The sequence below is a fragment of the Dysidea avara genome, chromosome 7 (assembly GCF_963678975.1).
Source record: "Dysidea avara chromosome 7, odDysAvar1.4, whole genome shotgun sequence".
NCBI classification, from domain to species: Eukaryota; Metazoa; Porifera; class Demospongiae; order Dictyoceratida; family Dysideidae; genus Dysidea; species Dysidea avara.
In genome coordinates this window covers 4,630,666-4,651,262 of record NC_089278.1, presented here as the reverse complement: position 1 = coordinate 4,651,262, position 20,597 = coordinate 4,630,666, and the positions used below count along the sequence as shown (strand labels likewise).

General features: G+C 39.4%; 6 protein-coding genes across 7 annotated transcripts; 3 read left to right on the top strand and 3 right to left on the bottom strand.

Moving 5' to 3' along the window:
• Positions 1-6: 6 nt before the first annotated feature.
• On the bottom strand, positions 7-1,740 carry LOC136261952 (uncharacterized). Its single transcript, XM_066056048.1, has 3 exons — positions 1,607-1,740; positions 1,299-1,418; positions 7-1,256 (listed from the first exon to the last, which is right to left on the bottom strand). The coding sequence occupies exons 1-3, from the start codon at positions 1,650-1,652 to the stop codon at positions 67-69; spliced, it is 1,356 nt and encodes a 451-aa protein (XP_065912120.1). The 5' UTR covers positions 1,653-1,740; the 3' UTR covers positions 7-66.
• Positions 1,726-2,702, top strand: LOC136261959 (poly [ADP-ribose] polymerase tankyrase-1-like). The gene has a single exon (XM_066056056.1). It carries the CDS (start codon positions 1,786-1,788, stop codon positions 2,650-2,652), a length of 867 nt encoding a protein of 288 aa, XP_065912128.1. The 5' UTR covers positions 1,726-1,785; the 3' UTR covers positions 2,653-2,702.
• Positions 2,683-8,246, top strand: LOC136259894 (uncharacterized). Its single transcript, XM_066053449.1, has 14 exons — positions 2,683-3,036; positions 3,094-3,438; positions 3,492-3,550; positions 3,597-3,672; positions 4,481-4,613; positions 4,725-4,797; positions 5,090-5,146; positions 6,160-6,703; positions 6,755-6,901; positions 6,946-7,089; positions 7,142-7,261; positions 7,317-7,472; positions 7,523-7,654; positions 7,707-8,246. The coding sequence occupies exons 1-14, from the start codon at positions 2,775-2,777 to the stop codon at positions 8,144-8,146; spliced, it is 2,688 nt and encodes an 895-aa protein (XP_065909521.1). The 5' UTR covers positions 2,683-2,774; the 3' UTR covers positions 8,147-8,246.
• LOC136261947 (uncharacterized) lies at positions 3,699-6,136 on the bottom strand. 2 transcript variants are annotated; one of them, XM_066056039.1, is made up of 5 exons: positions 5,282-6,136; positions 5,003-5,233; positions 4,813-4,953; positions 4,500-4,643; positions 3,699-4,409 (listed from the first exon to the last, which is right to left on the bottom strand). In XM_066056039.1, exons 1-5 carry the CDS (start codon positions 6,096-6,098, stop codon positions 3,802-3,804), a joined length of 1,941 nt encoding a protein of 646 aa, XP_065912111.1. In that variant the 5' UTR covers positions 6,099-6,136; the 3' UTR covers positions 3,699-3,801. The 2 variants fall into 2 exon arrangements, with proteins under 2 accessions (XP_065912111.1, XP_065912110.1); XM_066056038.1 differs by having other exon boundaries at positions 5,003-6,136.
• LOC136261956 (solute carrier family 35 member F3-like) lies at positions 8,138-9,742 on the bottom strand. Its single transcript, XM_066056052.1, has 4 exons — positions 9,204-9,742; positions 8,933-9,152; positions 8,758-8,883; positions 8,138-8,707 (listed from the first exon to the last, which is right to left on the bottom strand). The coding sequence occupies exons 1-4, from the start codon at positions 9,521-9,523 to the stop codon at positions 8,231-8,233; spliced, it is 1,143 nt and encodes a 380-aa protein (XP_065912124.1). The 5' UTR covers positions 9,524-9,742; the 3' UTR covers positions 8,138-8,230.
• LOC136261958 (UDP-xylose and UDP-N-acetylglucosamine transporter-like) lies at positions 9,470-19,329 on the top strand. Its single transcript, XM_066056055.1, has 10 exons — positions 9,470-9,791; positions 9,841-9,954; positions 11,600-11,702; positions 11,754-11,803; positions 12,780-12,861; positions 13,058-13,154; positions 18,535-18,644; positions 18,703-18,778; positions 18,827-18,896; positions 18,984-19,329. Exons 1-10 carry the CDS (start codon positions 9,709-9,711, stop codon positions 19,225-19,227), a joined length of 1,029 nt encoding a protein of 342 aa, XP_065912127.1. The 5' UTR covers positions 9,470-9,708; the 3' UTR covers positions 19,228-19,329.
• Positions 19,330-20,597: the final 1,268 nt, after the last annotated feature.

The window sequence follows — 20,597 nt, the reverse complement described above, 5'->3', positions numbered from 1 at the left end:
TCCGAATACGCATAACATTTTTATGACACAATAGACAGATTTAAGGCATAATACAATACTCTGAAATCAATATTTCTTAGTTTGCCATGTTACGATATCAACATTATCAAGTGCCCCATGTGAACCATACCGATGTGGTACATAACTTGTAAATCCATTTTTTTTCTTGGAAGTACAAGTATTAGTTTTTCCAAATGAATGTCGTGAAGATGATGAAGTATTTTTATCACTACTAATAGTGTGGTGCATACTGCCAGAGATGTTTCCTGTAGATCCAAACCTTTTACGGCTGGAAATATTGTCAGCGAAGTGGACACTAGCAGCAGTGGAAGTTGGGCAAGATGCATGACTGTGCAGTGAGTTATGTCTATCAGACCACATGTTCCCTGTAGACCCAAATCTTTTACTGCTGGGCAAATTGTCAGTGAAGTGACCAGGAATGGCAGTCGGGGTGGTAGATAGTGAACTATGCCTACTGGACCACTTGGAAGAAAATTCTTTCTCACGTACATTGTTGCTTGTTAAACTAGTTGAACGAGTACTGATGCTTCCATTGAACGAATGAGATCTTTGGAGACCAGATTTTTTGTGCTTAACTGCTGAAGTAGAGGCAGCAACTTTGTGTTCTGGCAACAGTTTATGCAGTGTTGATAGACTGGCAGACTTTTCACTTTGATGTTTAGAAGAAAGTTCTTTTCTCACTTGCATAAGAAGTTTTCCTAACACATTCAGTCCACTACCATCTCCTCCATCTCCCCAGTATGAGTCATTTGTAGTATGTTCAATTAACTTCCTGTCACCAGTAGCAAGTAGCTTCTGCATGAGGATTTCATGTTGGGTAAACTTTGCTCGAAGACACTTCAACATGATGTCGTTCTTCACTATCTCCCAGTCACCTCTTAACCAACAAAATACAGCAGGATTACGTGACATGTCAAATGCTCCTCTTGCAGAGAATTGCTTCCTAATTGCCTCTTCATATGGTGTACCAATAAACTTTTGAGCTTGAAAGTAGTGTTCTGTAGTGGGCCATTGTTTCCCATCCAACTTTATAGGATATTGTGCAAAGTTAGTAAACTCATAATATGGTTCATGAATGTGGTAGAACTTTATATCAGACTTGCGTACTGAACTGTATGGAGTACTGCTTGTCTTTGTAGGGTAATCAGTATTACCAAATTTATGGCTAGCTACTATTGGTTTTGTGTGTCTTTGTGAAGATGTCTCCGGTTTCTTTAATTTCAAGTTTGATGACACTAAATGATATATGACACAATATCATGCAACAGCATGCTCACCTAATTTTGATGGAGTTGTTAGTTGACTATATGCGGTTGCATGAGTCCTCCCACAGAAATCATGGACAAAACCATATGATTCACGATATCGTGGCCTACTGCATCCAGGATACTTGCAGTCTGTGAAGATTTACCACATACTAATATATGACCATGCTGTTTGCCATGGGTGAACTTCACACATGCAAAACTAGTGAGATAAAACACGCCCGGCAAAACTAATTTTAATCTACACTATTATTATTATTATTATATTATTATTACTAACTGGCATTGATTATGCCTACGAAATAAAACATATTGCTCACTAGAACTAAAATGAAATAACTCCCCAGATTCACCACGGTACGCCATTGTCAGAACGCAAACTCGTCAGCTACACTTTATCCTCGACTTTATCTCCATGCCAATCATTAAAGGGAAATTCCCAGGAATTTTTCGGTTATGTATAGTTTCCGGAGATCGCAGAGTGAATGGTCAATCATTAATGGCTACGTTTGGATACACTAGAACGTGTTTTCAATGTAACGAAAGGAAAAATGACTTCTACAATGACAGCATCTTATGTATGGACTGTTTTAGGGGTTATCCTCTCTGCCTAGAGTGTGGACTAAACGAGAGAAACAAACCTCACCCTTGGTGTGCAGACTGTTATCAACAGTTTCGCCATGAACAACCCGCTGTTGTCACTGTCAAGGAAGAATATGTCCCCCCGACATTATTAACCAGAGTGACAGATGGTAGTAACTCATTCAGAGAAGTGTTGAAGTTGTTTGTTGACAGATGGGACCGGAGGAAGAGCCAGTGTCCAGAGATCATTGCAGCATACACCATCACCAATGACTATGTTAGGTCAAGATATACACAGTACAAGGACCAACTGCAAGCAAATGGTAAAGATCCTAATGAAATGGTTCATTTCCATGGCACTGTCCTTGTTTGTGATCTACTATCAAGTGGAGTGGAATGTAACAACTTAAAATGTGGCGTTTGTGGCATATCCCAGGAAGGTTTTGATGAGAATAGAATTGGACACAACATACCCAGATTCCAGCGGTTTGGTCGTGGATTATATTTGGCTCCAAACTCATCAAAGTGTCATGACTACACTCAAGGATCCTATAATGTCAGAGCAATGTTGGTGTGTAAGGTAGCTCTTGGGAGATCTTACAATTTGACTGGCAACCAGTCAAACTTGACAGGCCCCCCAAATGGATATGACTCAGTTTATGGTCAGAACTCTCCTAATGGAGTGTTGAATTATGATGAAGTAGTGGTGTACTGCAGTGAAGCTGTTCTGCCAACACATGTGATAGTCTACCAGCGAGACGGAATAGGAAAAATAGCTATGTGAATAATTATACACACACACATTTTTATACGAGAAAATAGAGAAAACTGAAATACGCATGTTTAATACCCTAGTGGGGGAATAACCGGATTGTAAGAATTCTGAATCATCACTACTTTAGGAAGATGAAGGACAAACAAGGGATTGATCGCGGGAAATGTACCAGTGTTGGGTGTGAGTGTACGGAATACATGAAGCCGGATGATTCGAAGAGCGTACGCTGTGAATACTGCGAGCACACTCCAGTGAGACACATGAAAATGGTCAACTTGGGCGCCTGCACAAACTGTGAAGATTGTCCCAGTTACGAGTCAGAAGACAGTAGTTCTTACCCTGATTGCGCCTACTGCGAGTGTCCTGCACAATATCACAAAGGAGCTGAAAAATGTAGGTAGTCCTGTACTGTAGTCTACGTTGCATGTGCTTACTTCTGTTCAACTCCAGTGTTTGCAAAATCAACTGGTCGGTCTACTCCTAAAGGACCACAAGCTACTGATTTTCAGGGTGCTGCTGCTACAAGTATGTCAACTCCCATGCAAGTACCAGGTGGAGCTTCTGGTTTACAAGATGGGCCTGCTGGCCAGCTAGCCATCTCTCAAATACAGTCAGCGCTGAAGTGTAAACTACCTGGTTGTCATAAGCCATGCTACATGGAGGTCAGTGGACGTGTCCATGACTTCTGCAGCAAGGCTCATGCCGTGACGTACACCCAGCAGTCGCCACAGCAAACAAATCAGCCCACGACAAGACCACCTGGTCCATCACCAGCGCTTACAACAATGCCAGAAGGTAGTGTGTCTGGTTTGTACATTACCAAACTATGTATTGTACACATCGTGTAGCATCACAGAAACCATCACAACCGCCTTCATCATCTTTTGGGAGGCCACCATCTGGGAAGGTAAGGTGGCAATGATATTTACAAGTTACAAATTATTTGTCACTAGGTGTGTACAAAGTGTGGGAAGAAACCAGCTAATCCGGGCAAGGGGTGGTGCCAAGACTGTTACGTGCAGTCCAAGTAAACTTGATCCTCATAACATGTACTGTTGTAATAGTATTACGGGTTTCTTAAATGTTTCAAAATATTGTAAATGTTTATCATATTACATTTCTAATTACAATAAAAATAATAATTCCGCATTATAAAAGTTATTTTGCTATCTTATGTATGCCATCCTTCTGATAAATTAGTATGTGTGTTGGCAATAATGCTTCAGGTTTATACACTACTATCTCATCATAGTTCAGTGATCCTCCACTTTGACCATGTACTGAGTCATAACCTGCAGGTGGACCCTTCAAAGTTGTATTGTCATTTGTAACAGTATGCTTTCTCCCCTCGGCAACATTGAACAATAACATGGCACGATATTGACCATGTCCCTGAGTGTAGTCGTGACATTTTGAGGAGTTGGGAGCCAAGTAAAATCCATCACCAAATCGCTGGAATGATATGTTGGAAGTCTTGTACTCTAGCAGAATCCCTCGTTGGGTTATCCCACAGATTCCACATTTTCGGTCATTACAGACAGAAGTGGTTTGATAAATAGTACACTTGAGACTGGTACCATGATAATGTTGGGATATGGTTTGTACTGATAGACTTGACAAGTAAGTTTGAAACTGTTGTTGTAACCTTGGATTGTCAATGACCAACACTTCAAGTAGTTGTCCACATGTTCCTTTCTGGTGGGCCCATTTTTGAGTAAAATGAGCTTGTATTTGTTGGAATTCCTGACGATTTGCCTTCCTGATTACTACAAGAAAAGCATGTGACAGATCAGCACTAAACATGTGCTAAGCATGTGATACATCAACACTTTTATAGGTAGCAACTTGCTACTTACATCTACTCCTTGCTTGTTGAGCATGGTTCTTTCCACAATAGTCATGGATAGCTCCAGTTTGAGAGTCATGGTACCTGGAGTTACCACATCCAGGGAGCAGACATCTGTTATCAGGTGATACTGGCTGAACCTGACTCAGCAATCCTGTTAAATGTAAACCATAAGTTGCTGAATAATGGTGGGGTGATTACCCTTGTATTTGTTATTGAATTTAAAACATAACAGGTGGTTATTGTATGAAGTGTTGCTACTAATGCTTGGAACTTTCTTATCTTATAATGAGATAACACATTTTACTGTAAACATATCATACCTTCTGTCTGTGAATCCCTACAGCTATCTCTGCATTTCTTTCCACAATAGTCAAAATACTGACCATTCTCTCGTTGAAATTTCATCCTGTTACAAGATGGATTGGAACACTTCAAATGAGATGGAACAACCGCAGGTGGTCCTGTAAATAGCCAAACACTTACTCACAATCAAACCAAATTCATTATTACTTGAAGCATTAGAATTGTACATTTTGGCATGTGTACGACCACAGAACTGATGTGTTGTGCCATTTGGTTCCACATATACTGGTCTAGAACAGCCAGGATAGATGCAAGTACCCTGACCAGAGGATGCAGATGTGTCCTGCACAGGTAATGAATGAGGAGGCATAGCAATAGTTGGCTGATTTGACTGCTGTGATTGTGTATCTGGTACGCTATGGGTTGGTTGCTGAACACCTAAATATTGATAGAATGATAAACCCTGTGGTATTTTAATGTACCTACCTGCTACCCTCTGGGGAAATACTGCAGGGGTGATGGGTGGATAAGCAGTAGCTTGGATAGGTGCAGGTGAAAAATTTTGCTCACTGCTTCGTCTTTTCTTGTTTCTGCTAAGAACTGGAATAGAACGGCTTGTACTCGGTGGACTACTGTCTGACTTAACAGTGCCAGAACTGTTGGTTGTATGGTTGGGAAATGGTATTCTTCTCTTTGCTGAGGACACTGATGGTTGTGAAGGTGATAAACTGATACTTGGAAAACTCTTTAGTGGTGACGGAAGCCTTTCTGAATTTCTGTCATCTACCACCTGTGAAATGGTAAAGACGGAAGGTTTGCTTACTATTGCTGAATCTTTTTCTACTTCATCGTCAGAGTTATTAGTTGCAATTGGCCCACGTCCACTGAACACACTCACAGCTACCTTAATGTGCTTCACAGGTGCATGTCCACATTCATCACATTTTCTACCACGTGATGCTACATATACAAACCCACTACAGGCACATCCATCTGTTGTGCAACGCCCACGCATTGTTCCTTGTGAATCCACATTGTTTCCAACAAGTTTAGGTGTACTATCTCTTTCAACTTCTTCATAAATGCCAACAACTGAATCTACTTCATCAACTGTTTCAGTCACTAATGCAACATCTGAGGTAACATCAACGAGTAAGTCCTCACGAATAGCGCTGTGCTTGGCTGGAACGTGCCCGCAGTTACTACACTTCACGCCCTTCTCTTTATCATACAAAAAACGAAGGCAGTTACAGCCAGGCTTGTTACACCGGCCCCTGTCGATCCCATTGCAATCCTTCCCCATCTTCCAAAATTTTGATTACGTAATCATTGGTACGTAGGGGATTTTCTTAGGATTTTACTAGATCGATTGCCGGGCAACATACGGGGAATTTTTACAACTAATTGCAAAAGTTAGAGGTTGCCTCTTGCTAATGAAGGATAAACAAGGAATTCTACGCGGACAATGTACAGTTTGTGAATGCACCGAGTATGATGTGTCTAGCAGGGGGAGAATTAAATGTGAGGCGTGTGGTCACGTGCCGACTAAGCACAAGAAAATAGAAGACAACTCAAGTGACTCTGATGGCGACTCACATTATGTAAATAGCGTAGATCTTGTGTCAGCTAGTTTTGATGGGTTGGCCAGTAACCTAGGTCAACAACCTCCAGTCCAGCAGGCTTGTAGTGACAAGGATGTTGAGAGTGATGGAGTATCCCATAAAGGTAATAACTCAAGTGGCATCTCTGTTACTACTTGCCAAATTCCTGGATGTACCAAGATGGCAAGTTATAACCTCAACACAGGACAATACAACAGTATTTATTGCTTTAATCACATGTCGGTGATTCCTACAACAAGTCAGCTCAACAACACTGCACTTACTAGTGCTCCTCTAGCAACTGTTGGTGTGTCATAGTGATCAATTATAGACTATCTGTATAGTTATTGTATTGTAGGGAAGACCTGTGGTTATCCTGGCTGTGGAATGCCATGTTATGTAGACCAGAATGGTGAAGTTTATGATTACTGCTGTAGATTCCATGCCAATGCAATGGCCACTCAACTACCTCAAGCCACTTCATCAACACCAGGACCCAGCACAGGTAATTCACAAGTCGGATAGTTATTGATTCAACTTAATGAGTAGGAGTACCTTCAGCAACTGGTGTACCCATTTGTGCCATACCTGAGTGCAACAATCCATGCTTTATCGATGAGCAAGGAAAAGTGTTTGAGTGTTGTGGATATACTCATGCTATGGAGCTACAGAGGAGAAAGGCACTAGCTGCAGGTTGTGATATTGTGTGTAGTGTCCTTATCACAGTTCTGTGACAATATCACAGCACCGTCTGTGAAGGGCATAACACACTGCTTGCTACCAGAATGTAACAATCCTGTGTGGCCATTCATGAACTACTGTGGGAGAAGCCATGCTGATATTGGGAGACAGCGAGGCTTGCAGCGTAAGTCACTGTTGTACAGTAGCAAGCTGATAATAATGTTTATGGTTTACTACAGCTCCAGTCCCACAAGACGATCAATCGTCTAAGTCGGCTGACTGTTGTATATTACCAGGATGTAAGAGCCCCAAGCATGTGGATGCTAATGATGGTACTGTACATCCGTACTGTGGAAGGACTCATGCAGAACAGGCAAAACGACTTGGAATATTTCGTATGTTATTTGAGGAATTTATCAATTGATTACTGATTTCTTTACTGTAGCTGCTACTGATGATGTTTCAGACCAGTGTGATCTTCCTGGCTGTACTCAACCTAAAAGGAAAGAACAAGATGGTGCCGTCCATGATTATTGCTGTAGGGATCATGCTATCAAAGATATACCCAATCGTGATGGTAAGAGCACTGCATGTAGACATTAGTGTAGCTCATTTTCCTGTCACTGTAGCAAAAATACTTACTCCCAGGAGAGAAGTAGATAAATACTTACAAAAGTTTGGAAACTTGCAAGTAGTGAAGATTGAAGAGAACCCACATGCTAAAGAAGGAGGAGCTCTGTTTAACAAGTTCAAGGACAGATACCAGAGTCTGCCCAAGAACCAGCGAACCACACAACTGGCATTTCATGGCACACCAGAGGCTAACATACCGAGTATCTGTGCAAATGGATATGATCCCTCTAGACGGGCTGGACAAGCATGTGGTCCAGGAGAATACTTTGCTCTTAGCCCTAATACTTCTATGGGTTATTGCAGAGGTGGTAAAAAAATGTTACTAAATGAACTACTACTGGGACAGCAAGGAGTCCATCACACAAGGCATGGAGATGTTATAGTGATGAAGGATCCTGCACATGATTTGCCACGCTTTATAATTACATTTCAATAAAATACTTTGTATATTCTAAGCATTCCAAATTGCTGTCAAAATTCTCTAATAAAACATACACATATTTTCCAAATAAAACAATGTTCATTTCAGTAGTTCACCATGATGGTTATGGGTACTAAATTTGTTGGGTAGTAACTTTATTAACATGGTAAACTTTTTGTGAAGATACAGCGAGTCAGTGGAAGGGGTGAGCATCAATAAGAATCCACCAATAATGAGTGTAGCTGCAGTGATCTTCCAGTTTAACAAGTCAATATGTCTGATAGCCACATCAATCACAGCATTCATAGGGATACCTAGGATAGTACCGATGGAAATAAACAGTGGAAAAGTGAAGGCAATCCCAAAGTTGATGAAGAAGTTGAAGGCAAACGAGCACAATGCTGATAGACACAATGGGACCCAGGGGATGTAGTGTATATTAAGTTGCTCCACTTGAGTATAGTGTAGTGTAGCCACTATTGGCCAAAATGCAAGGAAGTTGAACAGGCCAAGTAGACTAAGGAAGAGAGACATCTGAATTAAATCTGCATCTCCCACTCTCTTCTTCAAACACACCTAAGTAATAATAGTGATTACAAACAGCTTTCTGATTCATTATTAATTACTTTGTAGGTAGCAGCTCCCACAGCAGATAGCACAGCCAGTGACACACCTATCACACTGGCTGAGCCAAACCCATCACTGTATGCAAACAAAGTTATTCCTGATATGGCTAACACCACTGAAAACACCTGTAGTTATAACAAGTAATGTCATTACCACATGTATAGCTGCACTTACCCGTAACACCAGCAGAGGTTCACGAAGGATGAAAAATGATAAGATATACACAAAAGCTGGTGCAGATGAGAATAAAGCTGTCACATCAGTTGGAGGGATGGAACCTAGAGCTCTCAGATACATGTAGTTAGTAGCTTCCCAAATGATAGTGAAGGGAAGAGTAGATGTGGCCAGCGATCTAAGAGTGATGCCTTGTGCAGAGAAGACCAGTGTACTATGTCTAGAAGGTGATTTACACTGACTCGCAAACACTATACATTATCTAGCTGACCTCCACATTGATTTCAGGTCTTTTCTATACAACAACACATACACCGGTATACAGACGAGATAGCTAAACATAATCCAATTGGTAGAAAACCATATGGTGAAGTATGGAGCATTGAAGTGACTGGTGTAAGTCTCCTTGCCCAACTGAGTACTTCCTACCCATGTTGCTGCTATTAGAAACACTATGACTAATCCACTTAGAAATTTCTTTTTGTCTGCGTGTAGAGAACTTCTGCTCATCATTGCGTCATTGCCACTGACGTCATTGGAAGCGCTGCCGTCCAAAGGAACAGTTCCTCCTTGTTGGAGAAATAGTGACATGATATCTCAGAGTCAAGTAAACTTCTCTAGTGAATCCTGTACTTCCTTATTTTCATCAACGATCTAGCTCGAGATATAGTCAACGTTTGGTGATCACATGCTACACCCCCGTAGGCGATTGGACTCCGCCCATTTATAGTATACGGAGTTAATGTCTATTCTTTTAAATAAATCTCAATTCCGCGATGAATTCTTACGCATGGTTCGCTGTAGCATTAGTGTTTCTGGGCTGCTGTTCTAACGTGGTCTTCCTGGAGCTTTTAATCAAGTAAGCGAGTAATGTGTGTGTGCTTCTAATAATTTTGTTTACTGAACAGAAATGATCCAGGTGCGGGGAATATCATCACTTTCTCGCAGTTCTTGTTCGTTGCATTGGAAGGACTCGTGGTCACCACCAAGTTCCTCACAGTGAAGAATGTGGTCCCTATAAAGTGAGTGGAGTACGAATTTGCAAGTACTGTACACTGAATTAATCCAAAGTTGATTGGGATGGGTTTGTTTTGTTTAGACAGCCCAGGTTTGAATGTGTATCTTGTGTGGTTATTGCAAGGTCTAGTGTTAGTGAAGTAAAAGTAAAGGCTAAAGATCTACCCATGTTGCTGATGGCTTCCATATAATATTATGCTGCTGTATTATTTATTGTATAAGAAAAAACCCACAACACATCATTATTGGAACAACTTGTATCTTTGCAATACAATAATCAAAGCCCCTTAATTAATTACTTACCCATGGAAGGGTGATCAAGTTTGCATACTTGACAAGTCATGCAGTTAAATACTTGTTTGTCCCATTAATAATACACTAGCTGCTGTTGTCATTCTGGTGATATATAGGCAGTGCATATGATTTCTTTACAAGTATGAGGAAAAGTGAAGTTTGATTAGGGATCATAGATATAAAAAGTAGTGAAGCAAGGGAGGTCACCTTACCTAAACCTGAGCGTCCTGAAGATATACTAGTGGACATTTAATCCCCCAATTTAGTCATGGGTATAGACTAGAATTAAATGTCATCTTCGGGTCACTACATTTCATATCTGTGGTCCCTAATTTTTCCTTGGTCTTGTTTGTTTATTTATGACTGGTGAACTCGTGCATACCACATCGAAATAAAGAATGGCACCATACTTAATGCTTTGAACGCACACCATCGCTAAAAGTGAAGTAGCCATTATCCTTCGTTTTCAGCTATGTTCAGCCTGTTACATGCGAAGAGCAGTATACAAAAAGTACTTCCGCAGTCAATTCAGTCATTATGGAAAACACAGACGATTCCCGTTATAAACGTTCCACGAATTGACACTTCATGTTGTCAGCGAAAAAAAATGGAACACAAAGGAGGACAAAGGTAAGTCTTGATACATGCATTATACTTACTGTAGTATGCCAAAGGCACCTAAAACAATGTCTAGCAGTGAAAAAAACCAAGCCTGTAACCGTAAGCTATGCTTGTCTGAATTATCAATGGTAGTCAGAAAATTCCTGCTAAATTAAAAAAAAAATCATAGCAACCTATTGAAAGTGTTTCAGGTCATACTGAATGTACTTTTGGGCTTGTTTATACCTACCCAATACTGCCAAGGCACCATGAAGGTGTTGTGAAGCTGGTTTCTGGTCAGTATTTTTGTGAGAAAGTAACAAACCTCCATGATACCTAATATGCACTGTACTATCATACTGTATGATATCTGGATGTACCTCATAAGCAGGGTAATTGTGAGAGTATAATTTTATCCATGTTTTTCGTTATTGAGATGCTTACATTGAAAATTGATATTCAGCTAGGATACAGAGTGTTTGGAGCTATTTCCATAGTTTGTGATCCCTTATAAGGTTTAAAGTCATTTCTAGAACTTAGAATCTGATTAGATGTTGTTTCCTGAAAGCAGCTTCAATTTTTGCAGGCTATCGATGTCATCCACTTTGCAAATGTGCAATCAAGTTGTAGTTGGTCAACCAAATACTGAAATTAGTTGAAACATGGCCAACATCCAACTGTTAAATTTAAGTGACAATGATTTCGTTTTTTGTGTCCCATGTAGTTAGTGCTATGAAATGTATCATCTCTATGTAGGCAGTACATGATAATGGTGTGCTTGTTCTTCACTGTGTCTGTCGTCAACAACTATGCCCTCAACTTCAACATCCCCATGCCACTTCACATGATATTCAGAGCAGTAAGGACACAACTGGTTAATTTATGATTTGGCTGTCCTTGTTGTGTGTAGGGCTCTCTGATGGCTAATATGTTACTAGGAGTACTCATCCTGAACAGACAGTATGTGTTATTGTATGGTGTAGGGTTGTGGGGGAGGTCCTGGAGTAGATGTTTATGATGTGATTGTATTTCATGAAGTTTGTTTCATGTAACATTTCACATTTGGCTTACCATAGTTGACCAGTTAATAGCCGCGGTTTGTATAATAGCCGCCCCCGGATAGTAGCCGCTCCACAGCCTAGAATTATTGTAATAAGAGCCGCGGCTTGTATCTGAACATACTGTGCAGGTGTTGATAAAACACATTTGAAGCAGAAACCTGGCAAAATAGTTGTTTTAAGCCAGGAAATAGTGTTTTTGAGAGAAGTTAGAATGAATGACAGTATTGAATGATGATTAAACAAGGTCAGTCACTTGTGAATCTGCCGCGGGCTGCTGCCATATAAGCCCATAGTAGCTGCCCTTTGGATAGTAGCCACCTTTGCATAGTAGCCACAGGTTTTGCTTGCTGAAAAGTTATAGTAGCCGCAGCTATTAACCGGTCAAATACGGTATTTGGTGATTTATGTCAATTGGATTGTTTTTCTATTGAACAAACAAATTTTGCTATGTACTTAGTGCTAGCTAGTTACCAAATTACATACCTGCTCATGTCAATAATTTTATTACCAGATGGTTAACTTGCCAATAAGCCAAGAGAGAAATCAGGTCTAGATTATACCTAGTCAACATGTCCTTACAATTTTAATCCTACATACAACTGTTGGAAAACTGAGTAGCATCTCCAGAAGCTTCAATGATTATTAGTAGAGTATATACTCCTTTTTGGGGTACATCGTAAAAGATGCTAAATTTATATGTGCAAAAAACACTAGAAATAAATCACCGTTAGTTTTCAAGGGAACTTGTAGAGATATACATGATTTTTGCTGATTTGTAAACACTTGTATCAAATGTACATTTAGTTTGTGCCAGTATCAACATTTTGTCTATCTAAATCTCATAATCAAAGTGTTGACATTCTGTTGTCGTGCAGGTACCCTTGTTCTAAGGTTATGGCAGTGTTTATGATAACTGTTGGGATATCAGTGTCTACAATTGCCTCAGCACATCAACTGGTTTGTGTTATTGTTTTGTTGTAAAAAAGGCAGTAAATGTTGGAGATTTAGTACGTAGTGATTATAATAGTTTTGACTTTTATATGGCAGTTGCTTCTTAATGATGAAATTTTTGGTGTAGCGTATGTTGTAATGGAGTATTTGACCAGTGTCTACCTGTGGTACGGTGAGGCATTGTTCTCTTGTCTTCTTCTAGCAAAGCCAATCCTCTAATGGGACACAAACATCTCAAGATGCTGAGGGAACCACAAGTGATGAGAAGCAGCATGAGGAGCTTATCCGTTTGATGATCGGTATGTGTAACATTGTTAAGGTCCTTCAAGTTGGTTAGTTGTTTCACAGGTGAAAATCTCAAGAGTATAGGGTCAGTACGTCAGCATGTAAATTACAATACAAGATAAAAGAGTATAATATATATACAAGTAAGGGGTGTGGTCTCGATGAAAGTGTGTTTCTGAGCTAGGATATTTGCATGTAAACAGTAGCTAAGTGCATTGGAAGAACACAATGCTTGTGCTTATACTTTATTTAACTTCATTTTCCACTTGTGAAAATTTATTTTACTTTTTGAAGAGTGGGCCTGTGAAGCAAGTAATCAAGTTGACATGGATGTATATCATATCAGTGACTGTTTTATTAGGATACTTTCATAACACATTGTACATTTGTACGTGTGCTTCTTGATTCTATTATATTACTTGAATGGAACTCTGAGGATGAGTTTGCTAATCTGATATGTGATCTGGTACGATCAGTCCCACTAATAGGCTACTAAGTTCTTAGCGTGGTTCATAATAAGGATCACCCATTTTTTTTGTTTTCTTTCCTAATGTTAAGTTTTTATTCCATGTTAAGTGAAGAACTTGCCATTAAAAGAATGTATGCTAAGTAGCTCCTCTGACAGAACCATGTTTGTATCCATTCCTATGAGCTGCTGTGTATCTTTCACCTTTGGGTGGGAGGGTTATGGTGCCTGACATAAATTTTTGAGGTGCGTATTTTTTGCGAATGAATGAATTTCACACAATCTTATTTTCATGATGGATTGCCTGTCACATAGCATCAAGGATGAAAATTTCATGGACAACCAGTTTACTGCAAAATCCATGAAATTTACATCCCTTGAAAATTTCTCTATGTGTATGATGGCATGGATATATTCAACACTCTGTTAACAGTCCTTTGTTTTACACTGCTAAAAGTGTACCACTTTACTAAAGGCCCCCTACTTCCAAGAGATCAAAGAGGCTTTATAGTAGAGCGGCTTAGCTAGCAAAAATGAGCAAATTGTGCACTTTGTGCAGAAAGTATGAGACTTTTTCACATAGTACCTACCTACCATGAAGCGTATTTTGAGGTGTGGAGCCATCACAGATTTGACCTTTGGTATCCTCTACAGTTCATTTTATGCTAAAAAATAGTGACCTTTGTCTATATATCACCCATACAACACTCAATCTGTTCAAACTAGGTACCAAATTGAAGATCTTTATCCAAGAAACAAGGTGATACTTGTTGCAAGTTCAATTTCGAAGTTTTTACCTGCAGCAAACTCATATAAATCCAACCGCCCACGCAACTACACTTTTCATATGCATTCTTGTTTGCCACTCAATTTTTGTATATATTTTTAGCTAACCATGACCACTGCAGGTCGCATATCCAAAAAGTGGAGAGATATCTGTGGGTGGTGCATGTACCCTCCTCTTAAAAGTTCATAATTATACATATGTTGCTCTATCAACATTTTAACTACAATGGGAGTTCTATAATAGTTCATTTGGAGGTACTTTTTTATCCCCTTTGACAAATGAACTCCTTAATCTATAAATCTAAATCTCAGTGAATACATCAACAACAACTGTAATATTGAAGAAATACATGACATGTGTATTTTGCCTGGTACAACAGCCCAGAACTGTACCTGAGAATACAAGCATGAAATTACTTCTTGTCATTCTGAGGTAATGTAAGTCATTCTCAGGTACTGTAGAGGTTGTAGCTGAGATTGCACCTGATGGAGTCTAAAATATCCTGGGTGCATGGCATGCCCCTTCAGATGCCATGTAAACTAGTTATGAACACAGATCTTTATACCATATTCCCCCATTACTCTCATTGTGACTCTCCTTTAGTCATTTCCTAGATGAAAGTCTGACTGATAGTACTGTTTCTAAAACCTGTATGCTAAATTTTTATTGCTGTAAAGCTTTGGAAAATGATTTTTTGAAGTTGTTAGCTTTTTAGCTATACTTGCAAACATGGAACACGTTTTACTATATAGAACCAAATTGTGAAACACAAATTGTGAAACACAAATTGTCTAGTTGATTATGCCCTCAGACTCCACCACATCTTGGGCATGTGTCTCTCAAAAGGCAAATATATATATTTAAGGGGATACAAGATGTAGATATAGTTCAGGACCATAATCTCCCTATAGTCAGTTCACAAAATTAGCTATGAATATGGTATGTTAGATACGTATAAGGCTTTTCAGCAAACATGACTGATAGTAGCATGTATAACTTTAGAGTTTTATGCATTAAAATATTGTTGTTATATATATAGAAGCAAATTATAGCCATAAACAACCTCAAATTTGAGTTTATAATCTGACGACAAAACTACATAAATTATGACGTTTGTTGATTTATCTCACAGGAGTATTGTACATAACCTCTATGCCTCACTCCTGGATATCTCTCCATGTTTTGGTTGTATATATATGTAACCTACAGTGCTCATGGTTAGATTAAATAATAAATAATTGAATGGCAAACAAAGAATGTAGATTAAGGGTGTAATTGCGTGGGCAGTTGACTTTATATGAATTTGCTGCTAGTAAAAATTACCATAACTTTGAAACTGAATTTGCTATGAACTTGCAGTAAGTATCAACTTGTTTCTTGGATAAAGATCTTCAATTTGGCACCTAGTTTGAACAAATTGAGTGTTGTATGGGTGATATATAGACAAGTCACTATTTTTGAGCATATAATGAACTGTAGAGGACACCAAAGGTCAAATCTGCAATGGCTCCACATCTCAAAATACACTTCATGGTTGGTAGGTACTATGTGCAAAGTTTCATACTTTCTGCACAAAGTGCACAATATTTCGCTAAGCTGCTCTACCATTACTTAGGTGGGCCCATATCTTTGTTTTCTTTTTTCAAACCTACAGTTTATTATTAAAGCAGTAGAATTTCCATGAAATTACGTTCTTCCCATTCCACTTGTTGAATTTGAGTATCCACTACTCTTATGTCTTCTCTATGAAGACCACCATGTGGTATGCTTATGAATATACTGGAGGTTTAATGGGTAGTAACCATTGTGCAGAACCTCATGTTCTGCATGTTATAGATGGTTGTGGTGTAGCTGTGAACTGATGCATTACCACTCTTTAGGGAAGACCCTGCACAGAATACAAGTGTGATGGAATTTAAGTGTAGGGTAATATAAGCACCGAAACACTAAGAATTTGAAGCCAAATAAATGAATTTTAATTCCTAGCTTAACCATATCATGTCTAGGAAATGGCTATAAAGTATTGGTTAGCCCTTAAAGCCATATGAGCCTATATATGGGCAAATACGCATGGCTATAAACAAAGCACTATGACTCTTGAAGTGTACTACTTATGGCTACACAATTTACATCATTCTACTTGTGGAATAAAATGATACCCAGGATTTTACCCTCACACTAAAGCATGAAGCCAAAACTTGCCATGTAAGCAACTTTTCGTTAGATAAACATACAAACCCTTGACATACCTTTATAAAATGATCCATAACTCGATGGTGGGTGCTCCTATCAACTTGCAATAAGTTCCATTTGATTCACCATTAAATTTCACATCAGGCCATATAAGACTCATGTGAGTGACAATTGAAGTTCAACACATGGTGAGAATTGAATCACAGAAAACCCTTGTCCATTGCTTCATAACAAGTGAGCCTATGTGGTTAAAGTTCATTTACAGTAAACTTCCAGTAAATAGACTTTCAATCAATATGTAAGCTACCCCACCTCATGTATGCCTGTATTGTGTAAACACTCATTTTCCCAAAGTTTTGTGTGGCTTTAAGGGTTAAAGGTTGATGATTCGATGATGATTCAAAGGACCTACAGGTCTTACTACTAAGTGTACAAGCACAGCAAAGTCTCAGGGCTCAGAGAAACAAATTTATTCTGTTAGTGCTATAATAAGAGCTAAAAGGTTATTGTAATATCATGTGATGTGAAGGAAATACCAGTGTTACATGCAGCAAGTCTCATTCAATCTATCTACATGCTCTAAATTCTTTTGACATGGTAAAATGTATGTATGTAACATAATGATGGTAGCATTTAACAGTTTTACCACTGTACTTATTTTACTTTGCTGTGACTGTGATATTCATTCATTTGATGCTGGTATTTCCCTGGTAAATGCAATGAAATATAAACTGGTCTAATCAATTTACTGAATGAGCTATCCAAGGAAAAATTATCTGCCTAATGAGACTAGAAATTTGGCTTCACTGTAGAGAGCAAATGAAACACAGGGATGGGTTGCTGTCACTTTGGATCCAACACCTTTCATAAACTGTAGGGTCTATCTATATATTTGGCTGGCTCCCTGATGGTAGAGCTAGTTACTATATAATTGCTTGGTGCTAGGGTAGATGATGGCAAGGGCAAGAACAGTGGGTGAGAGCTTCCACCATAAAAACAGAGGAGGAGAAGGCCTTCACTCGCTTACATTATACACTAACAAGAAGCACCTCCCAGCTAAACATGCTGTGAAAATAGTATCCAACATTATTGAGTTAACAACTACCCCTGATCAGAGGAATGCATGCTGTTCTTTAGTCATCAACCACCAACACCTGTCAATGGCAGCAGAGGAGTTGTAGAAGCTGCTGACCAAGGGTGCCACAGTGAAGGTGCCCAGGATACTTCCTCAGCAGGTTGTTCTTAGTAACAAAGATAGCCAGTAGTCCGTTGCTTGCTCATGTAGGATTAAGGTTTAGGGGAACACTTCATGATAGCATTGTGCATCTCTGTGGATAGACATTTAGTACAAAAAATTTTGTGGAATACTAGCATTGGTTGTAGTGGTTGCACCCATTCCTCCTCATGTTACACTTTGGGATCAAATCCTAACAACTCCAATGGCTCAATGACATCTTTATCACCTGGCTCCAATGTTCTGGAGGCCTGACAAGCCAGGTATGTGAAAGCTGTTTTCATATTTGGCATTTGGGTTTTCTGGATTTTTAGAGTAGTGTTGTAAAAATAAAAGCTATGGAAGCCACACAGTTTCTGTGATATTTTGTGGCATGAAGGGAATATATACCAGTGTTACATGCAGCAAATCTCACAAATAGTACTGCTATAATCTTTACTAGCATTTATGATAAAAAAAGGTCGTTGCTGTCAATGCTGAGGTATTTATTTATGTGCATAATATAAATTTATTCTCTAGCGTAACACACCCACATGCCACAGCCCACCAGATTCACTTTCAGTATACTAAAACCATTAACCACATTATGTACAGGGTTGTGATCTCAATACAGAAGTAGAGTTGTGCAATGCACAATTGTTTGTTTTGTACAGCTGTAAATTTGTATTTTAAAGTTTGGAAACATGATGTATAGTGTGTGTTCATTATGTATAGGTATTGCGATGCTACTGTTTGCCATGTTTATGTCAGCAAGACTGGGAATATTTCAGGAGACTCTTTACTCAACTTATGGGAAACATCCTCGAGAAGCGATGTTCTATTCTGTGAGTGGATGCATGAAATATAAAATAATAAGCTATTCCAAATATTATGCCCATTCAGCACGCTTTACCACTACCAGGATTTTTACTACTTGCTCCCGACTTGTGGCAAAGAGTTCTCATTTTCTCTGCATCAGGTTAGTAAAAAATTGCTAACCCCATTGACTCATGTATGCCATCAATAGATCCAATTCTTGTGTGGGGAATTCCCATCCCTAAGATGTGGCTGTATATGCTGGGCAACTCTGCAACACAATATCCTTTTAATCTACATATAGTTTTTAATGTGTACGTCTGTGTGTGTGTGTATCAGTAGCTAGATATAGCCTTAACACGTTTCAAGTATATTTGCATTCGAGGAGTGTTTGTTCTTACAACAGAGTGTCCTTCACTTGTCGTCACTCTTGTCATTACATTGAGAAAGTTCATCAGCCTTCTGTTTTCCATCTACTACTTCCAGAACCCGTTCACCCTCTACCACTGGCTGGGGACTACTATGGTGTTTGGGGGTACTATAATCTTTGTGGACTTGGTCCCAAAAATTAGGGACTTCTTTGGTGAAAAACCAAAACCGAAAACAGAGTAAACAACTGATAGCTAGCTAGTGATTTTTATTTATTTAACTGTTTGTACTGAAACTACATGCACTGCATGGTTGAAAGACATTAGCTAACTTGCTGGTATTAAATATTTTACTCGAGTTTACTATCATTGAGCAATCATTACCTGCCGTTGTAGCTAACATTTGCAGCGGGCGGCTTGCGTAGCTTAGTCTCGGCCGTAGCTAGATGTTGGTAATGGGGCACTACTCACCGTATAGCTACAGCAGAGTCTACTTATCTATCGACAAAATCTTCCTAACTCATCGAATTTAAAGTGTGCGGGAGGCGTAAGTAGACAAATACTAATAACAGCTGGCCATTACAAATCAATTACGGCTAATTATTCCATATAGACGGGTTGCCTATTTAGGGCGTGTCCCTTGTGTAACGCAAGAAAACGCGATTTTCCGTTTTACGCATGATTACAATGTTGGTCAAGAAGTCAACAAAAAACCCATTTTTTAAAATAGTTTGACAAACGTTTTTGATTCTTCAAAGGTACAAGGTGAGTTAAAATCATCCAGTCTATCATTCTAAGTAGTAGCAAAGTCTTACAAAGAATGTTTTCAGCGAGTTTTATCGCTTTCCAAAAACCCGAGATTGAGAGAAAATCATCTTCTCGCTCAGCCTTCACCTTACACGCTGGATATGTTATAGCTCGAACTTTTCTCTATAACATACTTTCTGTTCTGAAGGCTGGCTAACTCTTGCTTGCTAAAGTTAACCGAAACGTTCATTTTCTCCAATAGCCGTAATACATTTTTGACTTAGCGAACTCGGAAAGTATGTGGAAAATTTACGGCAAAACGACCACGCCTTAAAAAGGCAACCCGTCTATATGGAATTTAAATTGCTATAAAAAGGGACTTCTCCGGGAATTTACTATAGATTACTATACTTGTTTCGAACTTTGCTACTCGATAATGGCAGCAGGAGCTCTCTTTGTCCGCGAACAGAATGTTATGCAAGTGGGGATGCGTTTCAAGCAGTACCGCGTGTTTTTGGTACTCGACAGCAGCGGCTCCATGGCCGGTCGGCCTTGGAATACAGTAGTGTCCGGAGTACAGAAGATATTGCAACACTTAGACGATGATGACAGGATCTCAGCTTACCTATTCAGCGATAATGTCAGAGAAGTGATGTCCTTCGAGCCAGCGACGGACAGGAATTGTGCAGCTTTACATCGTGCCTTGCAGAGCAACAAGTGCGGCGGCAGTACAGCTTTGTATGATGCGATAGCGCTAGCCGTGAAGAAGACGATTACGATGTCTCTGTTAGCTAAAATGCTCGTTGCCGACAAAGAGAAGTACATTGTGGTCGTTTTGACCGATGGCGAAAACAACAGAGGACAAAT

Coding starts and splice junctions, on each gene's coding strand:
- LOC136261959 (XM_066056056.1), top strand. CDS start 1,786: ATGGCTACGTTTGGATACACTAGAACGTGTTTTCAATGTAACGAAAGG.
- LOC136259894 (XM_066053449.1), top strand. CDS start 2,775: ATGAAGGACAAACAAGGGATTGATCGCGGGAAATGTACCAGTGTTGGG. Junction 3,551..3,596: donor GGAGGCCACCATCTGGGAAG/GTAAGGTGGCAA, acceptor ATTTGTCACTAG/GTGTGTACAAAGTGTGGGAA. Junction 6,902..6,945: donor AACACCAGGACCCAGCACAG/GTAATTCACAAG, acceptor CTTAATGAGTAG/GAGTACCTTCAGCAACTGGT.
- LOC136261956 (XM_066056052.1), bottom strand. CDS start 9,523: ATGTCACTATTTCTCCAACAAGGAGGAACTGTTCCTTTGGACGGCAGC. Junction 9,153..9,203: donor GACCTGAAATCAATGTGGAG/GTCAGCTAGATA, acceptor ATCACCTTCTAG/ACATAGTACACTGGTCTTCT. Junction 8,708..8,757: donor TGGGAGCTGCTACCTACAAA/GTAATTAATAAT, acceptor ATTATTACTTAG/GTGTGTTTGAAGAAGAGAGT.
- LOC136261958 (XM_066056055.1), top strand. CDS start 9,709: ATGAATTCTTACGCATGGTTCGCTGTAGCATTAGTGTTTCTGGGCTGC. Junction 12,862..13,057: donor TTGCCTCAGCACATCAACTG/GTTTGTGTTATT, acceptor GTCTTCTTCTAG/CAAAGCCAATCCTCTAATGG. Junction 18,779..18,826: donor TCTCATTTTCTCTGCATCAG/GTTAGTAAAAAA, acceptor TGCCATCAATAG/ATCCAATTCTTGTGTGGGGA.
- LOC136261952 (XM_066056048.1), bottom strand. CDS start 1,652: ATGGCGTACCGTGGTGAATCTGGGGAGTTATTTCATTTTAGTTCTA. Junction 1,419..1,606: donor GTTATTTCATTTTAGTTCTA/GTGAGCAATATG, acceptor AAATCTTCACAG/ACTGCAAGTATCCTGGATGC. Junction 1,257..1,298: donor AACAACTCCATCAAAATTAG/GTGAGCATGCTG, acceptor TATATCATTTAG/TGTCATCAAACTTGAAATTA.
- LOC136261947 (XM_066056038.1), bottom strand. CDS start 6,098: ATGGGGAAGGATTGCAATGGGATCGACAGGGGCCGGTGTAACAAGCCT. Junction 4,954..5,002: donor GTACAATTCTAATGCTTCAA/GTAATAATGAAT, acceptor GGCTATTTACAG/GACCACCTGCGGTTGTTCCA. Junction 4,644..4,812: donor TAGGGATTCACAGACAGAAG/GTATGATATGTT, acceptor TACATTTAACAG/GATTGCTGAGTCAGGTTCAG.